The sequence below is a fragment of the Rhincodon typus genome, chromosome 1 (genome assembly GCF_021869965.1).
Source record: "Rhincodon typus isolate 14 chromosome 1, sRhiTyp1.1, whole genome shotgun sequence".
NCBI lineage: Eukaryota > Metazoa > Chordata > Chondrichthyes > Orectolobiformes > Rhincodontidae > Rhincodon > Rhincodon typus.
In genome coordinates, this window is record NC_063332.1 from 83528877 (window position 1) to 83545037 (window position 16161).

The 16161-nt window shown below is 40.4% G+C and overlaps 1 protein-coding gene across 9 annotated transcripts in view; it reads right to left on the reverse strand.

The window, feature by feature from the left end:
• The window catches only part of LOC109919982 (LIM and calponin homology domains-containing protein 1-like), a 186370-nt gene that overhangs the window by 113068 nt on the left and 57141 nt on the right, over positions 1-16161 (reverse strand). For all 9 annotated transcript variants that reach the window (XM_048600247.1, XM_048600286.1, XM_048600260.1 and 6 more), the window contains exons 3-6: positions 12533-12563; positions 9600-9710; positions 7802-7997; positions 5668-5920 (exon numbers count right to left, since the gene is read on the reverse strand). In XM_048600247.1, coding sequence (XP_048456204.1) covers positions 5668-5920; positions 7802-7997; positions 9600-9710; positions 12533-12563 — 591 coding nt within the window. The remainder of the gene's footprint in view (positions 1-5667; positions 5921-7801; positions 7998-9599; positions 9711-12532; positions 12564-16161) is intronic.

Here is a 16161-nt window from a genome sequence, read left to right on the forward strand (position 1 = left end):
TGCGGGGTTGGGGAGCAGGTAGAACTGGGCAGTGCGGGGTTGGGGAGTAGAACTTGCAGGTGGAACATGAACTTCAGTAAGGCTTTAGACAAATTTCTGCATGGGAGAACCCAGGAATCCAGGAATATTTGGCAAATTCAATCCAAAATCGGCTTAGTGGCAGGAAGCCAAGGGTGAGAGTTGAAGAGTGCTTTTGTGACTAGACGCCTGTGTCCAGTGGCAAAGCACTGCGTTCACTGCTGGATCCTTTGCTGTTTGTAATGGACATTACCGATCTAGACATGAATGAAGGAGGTATGATCAGCAAGTTCACACAAAAATTGGTCATGTGGTAAATATTGAGGAGGAAAGCCTTAGACTGCAGAAGAATATAGCTACGTTGGCAAGATGTGCAAAACAGTGGCAAATGGAATTTAATCCTGAAAAGTATGAGGTGATGTATTTTGAGAGGACAAACAAGGAAATGGAGTAAACCATAACGAGGAGCACCCTTGGAGGTACAGAAGATCAGCGGAACCTTGGTGTCCATTCCCATCCTTGACTGCAGCAGGACACATGGTTAAGAAGGCATATGGGATACTTGTCTTTATTTGATAAGGCACTGAACAGGCAAGTTATGATGCAGCTGTATAAAACATTAGTTAGGTCAGAGCTAGTGTACTGTGTGCAGTTCTAGTCACCACACAATAGGAAGGATGTGTATGCACTGGAGAGGATGTAAATTAGGTTTACCAGGATGTTAGACAGAATGGAGTATTTCAGCCTTGAAGTGAGACTAGATTGACTGGGTGTTCTTTTTCCCTTTAGTGCAGAGAAAGTTGTGGGGAGGACATAAACAGGGTAAATTTGACCTTAGTAGAGGATCAATAACTAGGGGGCATAGATTTAAGTTAAAGTGCAGGGAATTTGAGGAATTGTTTTTCACCAAGAGGGTGGTATCAAGATCTCACTATCTGAGACAGCTTTAGAGGCAGGAACCTTCATAACATTAAGAAGTCTTAGAGGAACACTTGAAGTGCCATATCATACCAGGCTACAGGCCAAGTGTTGGAAAATTGGGAGTACAGCAGATAGACGCTAGATGACCAGCATCAACACATTGGGCTAAAGGGTCTTTTTTTGCGCTGTAAAACTCAATAATTCTAAACAACTCTAAAGGTTTAACTCTAAGACATTTGAGTCTCGTTGCTGACTGCTACATTTAACTGTTCCAAAATATTAGCTTCATTCTCAGGAACAAAGGTGGGTCGTGTTGCAATGTATTCAATAGATCACAAAAAACAGTTTGTCGTTATAGTTAGTTGCAGAAGAAAACAGAGAAAGACAGAAGCATGTTCCATGCAGAAAAGAACTGTTAAGCTGTAAAGCTGAGAAAGCAACTTAGTAAATGAGTCTTGTGTATCTGCAGTCTCAATGAGAGGGAAAGAGCAGTAGGATGTATCTGTATTATTAGTATTCAGGAAGAAGCTCTACATATTACTAGGTTTTCATCTCCAAAGGCCCAAGGTGCTTGAGCTGTCTTCGTGTAACAAACTGATCTTCCCAAGAACCAACCTAGTGAACCTTCCCTGTACTTCCTTAAATGCAAGTACATTCCTCATTAAGTAAGGAGACTAAAAGTGTACATAGTACTCCAGATGTGATTATTCACAGGAATCTCTTTACTTCTTCTTACTTTCCTACAAACACTGCTTCACTCTTCAGTTTACCTCCTTTGCCTTACACTAACACATTGTATGCCTTCTACTTACATCATGACTACAAACAACAGATCGGTCCTGCATAGAAAACCTGTGTTACTCCATTTGTCATTCCGATGTTGTACACTAGGTTCCTGCCTCTAAAAACCACCCATTAGATAATGCTACATTCCTGTGAACAATATCAAGCCAATTCAGTTTGCTGTCAATTTTCTCTCATGAGAAGAATGCACTGAACCTGGTTAAGAGGCAGCAGCAACTGGAAGAGGATTGGTCTCCCTTTACATACTTGGTCCATGTGAAGGTTGTCATGTTGGCCTTACTGAGCAAGAAGGGTGCCATGGCCATTGCATGTGGCAACACTGGAAGAGGGACATTCAGACTTTCTTCACACCTTACCCTGCTTTTCCCTGCCTCCTTCTGTTTAATGTCATGACAAACTGCAGCTACTTTCATCCATGGACTGCTCCAAGAAAAGCAGGCCATCCTTAAAGCACACACATGGCATCATTCAATTTGACCATAGCAAGCACCGACTCAAAAATGAACACCATGCCTCTTTAGAGGGTAAGCTAAATGAGGAATCATCACATAGTGCTTTGATGTGCAGAAGCCAGGATTGATTGCCAAAGATGCCAGTTCACTGGAGAGCAAGGTCATATTAAAACTCTCTTGCACAGGTGCCGATCTCGATGAGGACAATACATCAGGAAATGCACTGGACTGCCTCCCAGCAAGCACACTCACATAAACCAGAGCATTAAAGAGTCTAATCCTACTGGTGTTAAGCTTTGCACAGAGCAAAGAGACCATTCTATTCAATAGTGGTCAACTCCCCAATAAGACAACGGCCGCAGTGAGGATTCCATGGTTTCTTGTCCTCAGCATCTCCACTCCAAAGGTAAACCTATCAGATCACCAATGACTGCAGCGGGACTGCATTCCAAAAACAAACAGTTCCAACACCAGCACAAAGTTGTAGTTAGAAGCCATTATTTGCCTGAAGAATTAAGAAAAGAGCCAACAACAGACTTAACCAGCATCTTAAGAGGACAAATCAGTAAGCAATGGAGGTAGAACAGATGAGCCTTCTAAAGGACTCTACTTCCTAACTGTTACTGGCATGGTTCACTGAGCAACTTCATCACACAGCTAATCATGCACTGGGTTCATAAAAGAATCCTACAACAAACTTCAGACTCTTAACACAAACATTCATTAGATCAGCCCAACCTCATAACTTTGGACCTTGAGCTGTCCATTTTACTGCCATAAATACTGGTGCAGCGTGATCTAATTTCCTAATAGGAAAAATGTGGAACTTTGACATTTTATTGGAAGAAAGCTGTGTTTAACTTGCAGATATAAATAATTATATGGAGAATAACAGGCAGCAGGAAATATTAGAGAACAATGTGATTTAGCACATGGGATCCAAACAGCATTCATAACTGCTAAAGCTTTATCCCTGGCCATTTTCTATAATTACAATACTGGATCATAATCTCAACAGAAGCAGCTAGCAATGCAGTGAAGTCCAATATTACTGTGGTGCACACCACATGATTCAGTTCCTGATAGTTTGTCACCTGATACTGATATGTGTTGCTGGCAAAATTAAATCCTAAAGAATTGAATAAGACCATCAAAATATGCCTGTCTACATTGACATTTCAAGGATGAAATAATTACAGTTTCTTACTACATGTTACTGTATAGGATATTTTCCAATTTTGTCATCCATGGGAAGCTCTGTGTACCAGAGAGTTCATAGGAATTCAGCCACATGCTACTCATTGCTATTCTAGGCTGAGAAGATCTCTCACAGCACAAGACTCCTATTAGGTGTGTCTCTCAATGGATTAAAGTCAGAAAGGTATCCTTTGTATGCAGCACACATTTATTTACTTAATCCTGTATGTGACATCAGTTCAGCTCATATGCCATTATTTTGAAATAAGTTTAATTATATTAAAGTCAATTTTACAGTGTGCACCTCCGTATTCATCTGCTGAAAAAGCACTTGAGAATTTGGGAATATACCCCTTGTGATATTCAATTCATGAACATTTTCAATATGCATGTGGTGGTAAGGTTGTGTGCTGGGAGTAAGAACCCCTAAAATTATCTCTATCATGTCCAAAGCGTGTTTGTTCATTGGTGATAGCATTGCAAATCCATGTTTAGGTACTACAATAACAAAAATTTACAAAATTGGTATCAAATTGCTAGTTTCACAGTGTGCCATGAAAAGATGAGTAACCCAGTTTGGCTGTTTCGATAAATAGCAACATCTGCAGTACATATCTATTGTGATTTATGTATTCAAACACAGCACAAGAGTCATCGACTGAGAACTTTTCCAGATTATTGTAGAAAACATTGCTTGAATGTGTTCCCATTAACAGTTAAAGACAACGCCAAAATAAGCATCAAGCAAGCACACTTAAGTTATACTGATGCATTCCACAGCCTCGTCACTTATTCCTATTATACCATGTCAAAATCAATAATTCAAAATCATTAAAACCATCATTCAAATCCAAAATTGTAAGGATGACTTTTCCACTTTCCATTTTAAAAGCACTTTATGTAACTACCTTCAAATTTAAATGAAATGAGATCTCTTTACACTTAAATATTTTCTCTGATCACAATTCCCCTCATGTTTAGATTAAAGATTGCCATAATTTACAGAAATATCACAGAATATCACACCATGGTATAATAAAATCTTTATAAAGCTCAAACACATTGTGCCTCATTACGGAATCTCATGCCTTTACTTCACGTCTGAGAGCTCAACACAATTTTTCTGACCTGCAGTATCGCTTAGATGCTGGCATGACTGTGATACCAGCTTTCTGAATTCTCTTCAACTTCTTGATTTCTTCTTCATCTTTCCTCTCCCATCTTGTATCTTCTCTGGACACTCTGTGCCCTGAGTCTTCAGCCACACAAACTTGTAACTGCTTCTTAAGACTACCAGCATCCCCAGTAAGAGCTGGTTCACATTTCACTGCTGCCTTGGTATCATCAATGCCTTGAACTTTAGTAAATGTAGATGATGGCTGGCTAAGCTCTTCATCTTTATAGGATTCTTCATTTTGTTCCTCTTCTATAGACTCTGGGTGACTATGACTAATGAGTTATATATATACATATTAAGACAAAAAAGTTGTAGATCTTACACAAACATCCAACTTACATTGTTGGCACACACCATTTATGCCCTTCATTAGGATATCATTTAACTATAATTACAGACAGTGGAAACATTTCCAAAGGGATTGCTTTAAGCATTCTATGTTATTACCTTAGAAGCAAGCTGTTAAGGTAGTAGCTAAGTGAAATTCAACGACAATTTTTTCACAGCAGTATTTTCACAATGGTCTATAGTGTCAACTGGATTTAGAAGTTTCAAGTTGAAGGCTCCTCTGTGAAGGAATGTTGCTGAGACTATCACACCCACCTCCTCGGTGACCAACATCTTTACATTGAGCATGCTTTTTTCTCACAAACCAGGATTACAGAATATAACCAAACCTTTTACAATAATGCCCATTCAGCAGCCTGCTCATGTAATCATTGCTGAACTATTTCCAAATACAGTCACTTGGTTCCCTTAATTGCATTTCAAATGAAAGGTGAATTTGTATCCGAATTCATGATGATGGTAACGAGTCCATTTTCATTGGACAAAAATGTAAGATGTTGTCTGCTGGGAACTAAGAGATAGCAACTGGCATTGCTGGAACTAGGCATACTGTTCAACTAATAAAATCATCAAATGAATAACAAAAACTATTTATAATCATATCAAAATGTCGAAATGTATAATTGAATCACATTGTAATAGCTCTACAAGTGGATAGATTAGAATTAGATTTTATTATCATGCAAATTGACTTGTGAATCCTGCTTAGCACCAGTAATTCACAACACATGACCTAATGATAGCACCTACCTGAACGGTCGCTCTGTTGCTATAGGTGAGGTAGTGTTACTCCAGCTTTTCCGATAATTTTCTCCTCGTTCTGCCCGTTTCTTCCGAAGAGGTGCTGGCATATAGGCTGTATGGTTGCTCTTGTTGGGTAGGTACTGGTTAAATGGCAAGGATGACTTGGGTTCACTGTAGGAAGTCCGTCTTACCGACATGTCGTCTCGTTTCATGTCAGGTGCCTTCTGTGTTACATCTGATTCAGAGTCACTGCCACGACCTTTCAGAGTACACAAAAGAATGGAATCAGAAAATGATACAACACCTTTCAGTAATGTGCACATAAATTTGCAGAATGGTGCTAGTCCAAAGGTTAGTTGTTTCCTTTTCACCTGCAGCTTGCAAGACCTCATGATCCATATAGTCCTGAGCCTCCATCCAGACCCTGTCTCTTCACACTCGGGGAAATGTAGAACCAGGACTGTTCTTTTTCCTGATTTTATCTTGCCATCTAGGATCAAGCGGCGAGGGAATGATATCAGGAAGCAGGATAATCCTAACTTCCTTACAGCGACTGAAAGAGTCTTAATGAAAGCTATCCACTGATCCCCTACAGCGTAGCACATTGCAGAATACCTGAAATTGGCCCTTTTTCAAGATACTAGTTCGTAAAATGGCCCTTGTCAAAATATTGTAACATACATCCTGGAGTCACAGGTATATTCCACATATGAACTTTTTTTTCCCTCTGAACTATACTTTAAATCTGTGTACAGATCAATAAGCTCTGTATAAAACCTTTACTCAGACCATCACTACATTGGTGAAAAGGAACATTGTCCTGAATGAGAATACTAAGTATTAACACTAAGTAATATCTAAGTATGTTTCATTATTTTCCAAAGTGCATGTTTTCACTGCTACTCAAATTTGCCGACTGTTTCACACAGAGGGCTGTTTTCTTTGTTAGTCTGTTCTAATAGTCAAAAATGAAACATCCCACTGCCATTTCCTCATTTACACAACATCTCCAGAAATACTATCCAGGGCAAGGCTGTAATATGCTCCATTTCCCAAACTGACTTTAAGTGTATGTTTTCTTAAATTACATTTGGTAAGTTAACATACTTTGTAATTATGTTTCCACTTTAAAAAGGGTCACTGACACTGGGTAGCTCAGTGGCTCAGTGGTCAGCACTGCTGCCTCACAGCGTCAGGGACCTGCATTCGATTCCAGCCTCAGGCTGTGTTGTTTACTCTCATAGTCCATCGAGGTTAGGTGGATTGGCCATGTTGAATTTCCATCAGTGTCCAGGGATGTGCAGGCTAAGTGGATTAGCCAGGGGAAAAGCAGGGTTACAGGGACAGGGTAAGTCTGGGTGGGAGGGTCGATGCTGGACTTTATGGGCCAAATGGTCTGCTTCCACACTGTAGGGATTCTATGATTTCTGGTGTGGGTCTATGACTTTCAGTGAAGTTACAATGTTTTTGTAAAGTACAAAAACCATTATAATTGAGTAAGAGTGTTGTAAACAGCAGGACAATTCATGCAGCTTTCTTTCTTATCTCTGGCAATTTCATCAGTTATAGTTATTGTCAAATATCACCTTTCATAGATAAGGTTTGCATGCATATCACATTAAATAGGTCAATTATCCTTCAGCATACATCAATGTAAAGCAGTTTAGCTTTGTAACAACACATGCTCATAGTGTAACTTGTACCAGCTTGTCCAAATACAGTTTAACAAAGCAGTACGAAACTACCGCCAGGAAACTGTCACACATTACTTCAGTGTCATTCTTGTTTCCAAATAACTGGAGCCCAATGTGAAATAACGTGTAAAATCTGTAATATTAATAAAGGCATCAGACTACCACTTAAAACAGCATTCTGATGGCACTCAGCAGATCTCCATGTATATGTACAGGTTTCCATGCTCAAGGCAATACATGTCCACAGAGCAATACATGAGGTGCCCATATGGCCAAGCGCTGCTGGTTCCCTGTCACTCTCAATTAGAGTGGTGAGCTATAGGTTCATGTAATTACACACATCTTGGCAGATTTATCCAGTGCACCAAAGGTTGTAAACAATCCTAAATTTACTACAACTGCTGAATTTGCACATAGCTGATACCCAGGACATTATCATGACCTACCGTCACTACTTCCTCTAAGTATCACCTCTGGGGATGGTGTCTGTTGTGACCGTGATCCAAATGAATCCAGACTATCAAAGGAATTGTCCCTGGTATGTCTGGGAGGTGACAGGGAGTCACTGCGTTCAGAGTCCCAGCTATCAATGTAGCCACTGTCACGTATGCTTCTTTTTGGACTGTCTGTATCGTCCATCTCCTGGTGACAGGCAGAACATGTTATATCACATTAAGATAGACCTGGATTTTTAATAAGTTACTTACCCCAATCTTCAATGGTTAAAACAAGGAAACAAAATCACCAACTCAAACACCATATTCCATTTGTGTATTATGGTTCAGAGAAGTAGATAAAATAAAGATTACACTGGCTGTGTTTGGTTTAGCTGTGCATTTTCCGACTTTGACGTTCTTCTAATGAAATATCCTCTCGTTTTCAAATTGCTCTCCAATTAAGGGCAATCGATCTTGTGCACTCCCCCATGTCTAGGACCCTGCCCCTGGCCATTCCCAGAGCAGAGCGACAACTTGCGAATTGCAGTGTGACAAAGTCTGTTCTCAACTTTCCAGTGAAATGAAATTCTTGGATTAAGGAAAAGTAGCTTTCAGAGGCACTCAGCAATTAAAAAAATGTAAAAGCTTTTCCTCTTCCCTTAAAAAGAACTTGCTCCAGTGCTTTGCTGCTTGCCAGCTATTGGCTTTGAAGGCTATGAACGCAGTTGCATCTGACCTGCATGGTTGGAACAGTGAGAACAATTGCTGCCTTTCACAGACCCTGATTATAAATTCTTTCCAAGGCAAGAAGCCCATACTAAACACTGAAACTCTAGCCCAAGGAAAGGTCAATGGCAGCCATCCTACATTACACTCAGTCCACTGCCTTGTCTCAATTAAAAATTACTTCAACATTAATTGTTATAGCAAAGAACTGATCGACACATGCATGCTCAAGAGATCGCAGTTTCACTTTTCAAACGTCTCCATTAATTGTTACAATTTAATCATGATATTTTCCAGGACTGAAATAAAAGTTACATCTGATATCTCACCACAGAATTAACACTGGTAACATGTTAACAAGATATTCAGAAACAGCACACGGTTGGAATACAGTGGTGTTTTTGTTCACTTCAGTACTCCTATCACGTGGCTCCATGATCTAGTCCTTTTCAGATTTTGTTAGTCATTCTTCACCTCTTAATGCTTAAGTTAAAAATGTTGAGAGTGAACTAAGAATGCAGGGAGTGAGTACAGCAAGTGATGAAATGATATTTTTGTAAACGTATGAAATATTCCTAATGTCTCACACTGTGCCTATTTTAAAAGCAGTGAATGAAGGCAGTTATTGTCAAATTCAGTTAGTCTGTAATGAGGGTGAAACTTTCCCTCTCTCACCAGTTATGGGGAAAGCTTCTGACAAAAATGACATAAAAATTATGGAATTAAAAACTGGGACATCACTGGAGGTATTTATCACACAGGTTTAAAAACAATTACCTAACGTTCTTAAAGACTCAACTGCGCTAGTCCCTTGGTTACATTTGTAATGTTTCGGATGAATTTATAATGACTCCATCAAGCAAGCATTAGTACAGTAATATCATTAAGCATAATTTACATATGAAATTCCTTTTCCTGCTTAATATTAACAAAATACAAGGTTGAGGTTTTTTCTTAATTGCTACTTTTTCCACATTGTATTAATAATAACACAAGTGAAAATGGGCATTTTGGGGTTCAAGTTAATCGTCATGTACATTAATTGCAACAATGTTGGCAAATGAAATTGAAAATATATTACCTTCTGGATCTGAGATAACAAGCCTTCAAATTCTTTCAGGTTCAGTGTCGGCCCACTGTAGGATGTGCAGCTGTTTGCTGTTTTTCCTAACCAATAAATAGTGATCAAAACCTGAGGGATATAATTATGTTAGTGAATAACAATGCAGAATGCTATCATTGGGAAAAAAAACTGTATTTCTAAAAATAGTTATTGCTAAATGAAGAGTATTTTCAATGATATACAAGACAGAATTTAATGAGGGTAGTACCAGAGAGGTCAGGGAGAGCTGCATTTATCACCAAACCGGCTCCAGGAGCCTTTGAGAACCCAGGACTCCTGCCGAGCAGTGAACCTATGGACAAGGTCGTTTAAGTGCAGTTCTTTGTCAGATATGGGTGTTCTCTCTCATTCTTTCATGGGATATGGTCATTACTGACAAGGACAGCATTTGTTGCTTATCCCTAGTTGCCTTTGAGAAGGCTGCAATGAACTCTTCTTAAAGCACTGCAATCCACGGAGGGTACATACACCCACAATGCTACTGTGAAAGGAGTTGCAGGATTTTGACTAGCGACTGGAAAGGAATGACATGTATTTCCAAATCTTGTTGCTGTGTGGCTTGTAGGGGATCTTGCAAATGGTGGTGTTCCCATGCACCTGTTACCCTTACCCTTCTAGCTAGGGCTAGGACGTTGTTGACAAAGGAGCCTGAGTGATTTTCTGTAGTACCTCTTGTAGATGGGACACACTACTGCCAATGAATGTTTTAGTGGATAGGATGCCAATCAAATAGGCTGCTTTACAAGGTGACCCACCATCCAGGATTTGCTGAGGAAGGGTCACCGGATCCGAAACGTTAACTCTGAATTTTTCTTCACAGATACTGCCAGGCCTGCTGAGCTTTTCCCACAACTTCTGTTTTTCTGGGACTGACCTGGAGTTTGGCTTGATGGAACATGCCCCAGGCCTGGGATTCCAGGGATGCCACGTGTCCTGGTATCTCGGGGCAGCAAGCGAGGAGAGTGCTCAAGGCCTCGACTTGTCACTGCCCAATCATCACTGGTGTCTGTACAATTCAGAACGGGGAAAGTGTCCTTGCACAGACACTGCCATGAGAAAGCAGTGCACTAGTATCCAGCACTATGCTCTTCCTGTCTTCATTATTTCACCAGCTGGATGGTTAGGGTCAAGGAAGTGTAGAGTTGGGGGAGCAGGGCCTCCAGGGGCAGGGGGTACTTTGAAATCAGGCCTGGTGGTGGTAGTAGATAACACAGTGTGGAGCTGGAGGAACACAGCAGGCCGGGCAGCATCAGAGGAGCAGGAAAGCTGACGTTTCAGGTCGGGACCCTTCTTCAGAAAATTTCAGTGGTTCAATTTGAGGTAAATCATTTTGGTACACAGTACATGGAGAGACAGTGTACAATAAAGCGTACTATTCTAAAGGTTCTGCAGGAGCAGAGACACCTGGGTGCAAAAATACATGAGGTATTAAAGATGGCAGGATAGGTAGAGAGATATTACCACTGTATTCTAGGATTCATTAATAGGAACATCGAGTGCGAGATCTAAGAGGTTAAATAAGACACTGGTTAGATCTTTGCTGAAATAATGTGTATGGTTCTGGATGCCACACTTTAGGAAGGTTGTGAGTGCTTTGGAGATGGTGCAGAAGAGGTTTACAAGAATGGTTCCATGATGAGAAGCTTCAACTATGAGGATAGATTGGAAAGATTTGGACTGTTTGCCTTGGACAGGAGGAGGCTAAAATGACATTTGATAGAAGCTTTCAAAATCAGTACAGGTCAGGATAAAGAAGAGAAACTGTTCCCACTCATAAAAGGATGGTGAACTGGGGGCACAAGTTTAAAGTGTTTTGCAAAAGAAGCAAACGTGAGGTGAGGAAAAAACTTTTTCACACCGCCAGTAGTTAGGGAATAGAATGGAAATGAATTGTGGCATTCAAGAGGATATTGGATGATTAATATAGCAATCAATCATCAATCATGATTGATGACAACTATGTCCAGGGTTACAGAGTAAAGGCAGAAGTCAAATTGCTCAGAGAGCCGATTTAGACACGACAGGCTGAATGGCCTCCTTCTGTATGCTAAGTATTCTATAATGCTGTGAAGTGAGGACTGAGATGTCACAGTTCAACTGGTGCATCTTTGTCCTACTTCATCCTTGAGTACTGGATGATTCTCGTGCTGCCCCTTGCTATCCCTCTCCTCACAAACAGCCTTCCAGGCGTCCTCCAGGTCCCAACACAGATCTGAGATACAACTTTAAGGGTGGCCTTATTATGTACAGTCCCTTTAAATTGTGCAGTCAGCTTTCCTGAGTACCAAGTTTCTAGCTCAGCACATTTTTCCAGTGCCAGGACTCTATCCCCAGCAAGTTCAAAAGACGCTCACAGGAGGTTATATGCAAGTTGCCAGCTTTCACTGGGCCAACTGTAGAAGGCATGAAAAGCATGTGAATTTCACTAAATTGGAGACACAGGATTAATTCATGTTGATTTATATTACATTTGTATTTAAATTACAAGAAGTTGGGATGAGAAATGTACCAATGAGCTTCCCACTGCTAATGGGCAAGTTTCCAGTTTTGTTACCTTCCTGCTGCTGACTTGATCACCTACAATTTCTGATGCCGAGACTCCCCTGCAGCACACTTCTGCCTGCCACCCACCAGCTTGCCCACTCCAGCAGGATCCAGTCCAATGTCTCTACCTAGACACTCATCAGCTGGAACAAAGTAGGCATTAAGCATAATATTGTACCCTCCCTCCCAGATTCTTCATATACCAATGCATAGCACATAAGGGACAAACCAGTGCAATATCATTGATGCAATCACCTTGAAATAGCTCTGTAGCACTAAATCAAACAGGCTGTTTTTCTCAATTTTCATAGAAATCACCCATAAAAGTGTTCATATAAGACACTTACATTTTTCATTTTCCTGCTGTACTCTGATACCCTGAATTAATAAAACAGACAAGATAGTTAATATATGCCAGATGACATTACTCTCTTACTAATGAATTTGTTTACAATACAGTATTTTTAAAAATTTGAACTGCAAAAATAAACAGGACAATTTGATTGAGTTTTTTGAGGAAGTGATGACAATGATTTATAATGGTAGGTCACTGGACGTTGTCTACATTGACCTTACTAAAGCATTTGACAAGGCCCGTCATGGTGGGCCGGTCCAGATGATTAAGTCGCACAGGATCCATGGTGTATTGACAAACTGGATACAAAACTGGCATGGTCATAAAAGGCAGAGGGTAGTTGTGGACGGGTGTTTTTCTGATTGGAGGCCTGTAACCAATGGTGTTCTGCAAGGATCAGTCCTCAGACATGTTGTTTGTAATTTACATAAATGATTTGGATGAAAATTTAAGTGGTCTGATTAGTCATTTTGCAGACAAAAGATGGTGAAGTTGCGAATACTGAGGCAGGTTGTCAAAGGATACAGCAGGATATAGATCAATTGTCAAGTTGGATGGAGAAATGGCAGATGGAGTTTAAGCCGGAGAAGTATGAAGTGACACATTTTGGGAGGTCAAATGCAAGAGTAGAGGACACAGTTCAAATTATAATTCATTGCTTATATTTATTACTATCATATATTCATTTAATAAATAAACCAACATGGTTTTCTTATGGTGATCTTCTTGAGTTAGCTTTTGGCCCTTCTCTTGAAATGTTATATTGTTTCTTTTCCCTCTGTCTGGCTTGATATCTCCTAGCTGGAGTTCAGATATGAGGTATTTGTTAACGAAGCCAGTTGAGAATTCCTGTGGAAATCGTTTACTGAGTGTGTCGTGAGAATATGGAACTCATTGCCATAAGGAGCCATTGATGTAAATATTAGTTATGCTTACAGGGAAGCTAGACGAATACACATGGGGGAAGGAATGGAAGGGCAATTTGATAATGGGAAAAGGGGTAGATTGTCGAATATCAGCACTGGCACAGTCCAGTTGGACTGGGTGGCTTGTTGCCTAACTGCAAATGCGACATAATACTATGAATTTGCCATTAAGTTTGGGCTATTTTTCTTTAAATACAGTTATAACATCAATATTTTCTATGAATGATTATACATTTGAAAACAGAAACTTGAGTGGCAGTTTTGTTCTAATTTTTTTAGTTAATAAATGTTGCTGTATTTAAGACTCAGTAGCAAGAGATTAACTATTTTTTCTACCACAGTGTGCAGTTTTCTTATGAATTCCAGCTTAACCCTGAGGAGGCTACTGTATTCAGAATGATGCCCAGACCCAAAACAAAGTTTTATATTTAGTTTAAAAATAGGAGTACATTTTCATTTCAGTATCAAACAATATGATACACCTTTTTTTGATTTGACAAGGTGCTGTACAGAAGGTTAATACCCAAGGAAAGATCACATGGCTTAGGGTTAATTTATTAGCTTGGATAGAGGACTGGCTAATCAACAGAAAGCAGAGAGTTGGGATGAATGGTCCTTTTCTGGTTGGCAGGATGTAACTAGTCTGGTACCACAGTGTTCAATCCTCATGCCCCAACTATTTAAAATCTATATTAATGACTTGGATCAGGCATAGAATGTACTATGGCCAAATTTGCAGATGGCACTAAAATACGTGTGCAAGTTAGTTGCAATGAAGAAATAAGAAAGTTACCAATGGATATAGATAGGTTAGGTGAATGGGCCAAAATTAGGCAGATGAAGTTTAACATAGATAGATGTGAGGTTATCCATTTTGATCGGAGGAATAGAAAGGCAACTAATTATCTAAATGGAGAGAAACTTCAGGGTGCTTCAGTGCTGAGGGATCTGGGTGTCCTCATGTATAGCTCACAGAAGTTAGTATGCAGGTACAGCAGATAATAAAGAAAGCAAATGGAATTTTGCTGTTTATTTCTAGAGGAATAGAGTACAAATGTAGGGAAGGACTGCTGCAATGTATTAGTGAGACCAAACCTGGAGCATTGCATCTGATTTTAGTCCTGTTACTTGAGAAGGGATTATAGTTTTTTCAATTGCATTGGAGGCAGTTTGGAGGAGACTCACTAGGCTTACCGCAATGACTGGATCCACCAGTGAACATCACCTTCTGGCCTTCTCCAGCAATGGCCCTGCTTTGTACTGTAAGTCTGCAGAGCAATTGGCCTCTGATGGGCCAGCAGCTCAATGAGGCAGGACTTCTTGCTGGAGTTGGAGGTAAGCCCCACCTCACATGAATTAAGCGATCAGCCAGTCAAGCAGAGACAGACTTGTCCCATAAATTTCCACAAGGAATCCCTAAAGTTCAGCCCCAAGTTACAATTGCCTCCAAATATGAAAGTGTTCATTAGTTAAGAAGAGAAAAATCTTCATTAGTAAGGAGGAGGTTTGAAGATGGCTGATAAGCATAATTTGCAATCTGCAGTCTCTGCCACACAAGAGGGCAGGTAGTGGAGGGTCATGAGTTTTTGGGAGGTTTGTACATTCTCCCGAAACATTGACTTTGCCTCTCCAGAAGCAAATTTCTTGATCTGTTTGGTGCCTTCCGAAGACAGCCATCCCCAAATTTATTGGTCACAAGCTAGGGATGCTAATGGGTGGCAAGGATGTTTGACCTCTTCAGAGATGTGTTGAGAACATCATTTACACATTTTAGCTGTTCTCCTGGGAGTTTGTTACGAATGGCTGATTTCTAAGTAAACCAGTCACTTGGGAATCTGCTACCTGATTTATAAATAAAAGCTCAGACCCACAGAGTGGGTTTTGAGTGATTAGCACCTCAGGTTAAACTCCCTGCCAGCCATCTCCCTCCAATGAGAGGGGGATCCTCTGCAGCTATGGCGCTTTTCAATAGTGGCCATGTTGGCTCAGGCCAGGATGGTGTTGCTGGTTGTCTTTCTTGCCAGTGGATTCAGTGGATCTTGTGAAGGCACCATGATGATATTTGTCCAGTCCTTTGAGGTGCCTGCTGTATGTTGTCTAAGTCTCTGAAGCATGTTGGAGTACAAGGATCACAGCTTGCCAGAAAACCAAGACTAGATTAGTCTCAGGTTTGAGATCCCGGTCTTACATATCCTTCTCTTCAATCAGCTAAAGGCTAAGCTGTTACAATAAAGGTAACGTTGAATTTTGAATGTCATCAAGGGAAAATGCCCAACTCATGGAAAATGGTCTGCCTGTGCTGTGGCAGCTTGTTCGAAGAGGACTTCAGTTTTCTAGATGTTTAGTGAAAAGTCCATTTTTCCAGATGCTTCAGAGAAGATGATGACAATCACCTAGAGCTTAGTTTCTGAGTGAGTGCACAAAAGTCTCAGCTGTATACCGGTGATCTGACTGAAGCTGACTTTGTTTTTGGATTGAAGTACGTAGAACAGTTTCCCAACTGTTCTGTAAATTATCCCCACGTCTGGAAGGTAGTTTGCTGGAGGTAAGGTGTGGTATTGCACTTAGGAAGATGGAGGAGATGGTTGGTACATTGATGGAACCTTATTTGATCCCAGTCTCCACTAAGATAGGGCACATGTTGGTTCCATTGATGTAAATAAGAACATAAGAACTAGGAGCAGGAGTAGGCCAT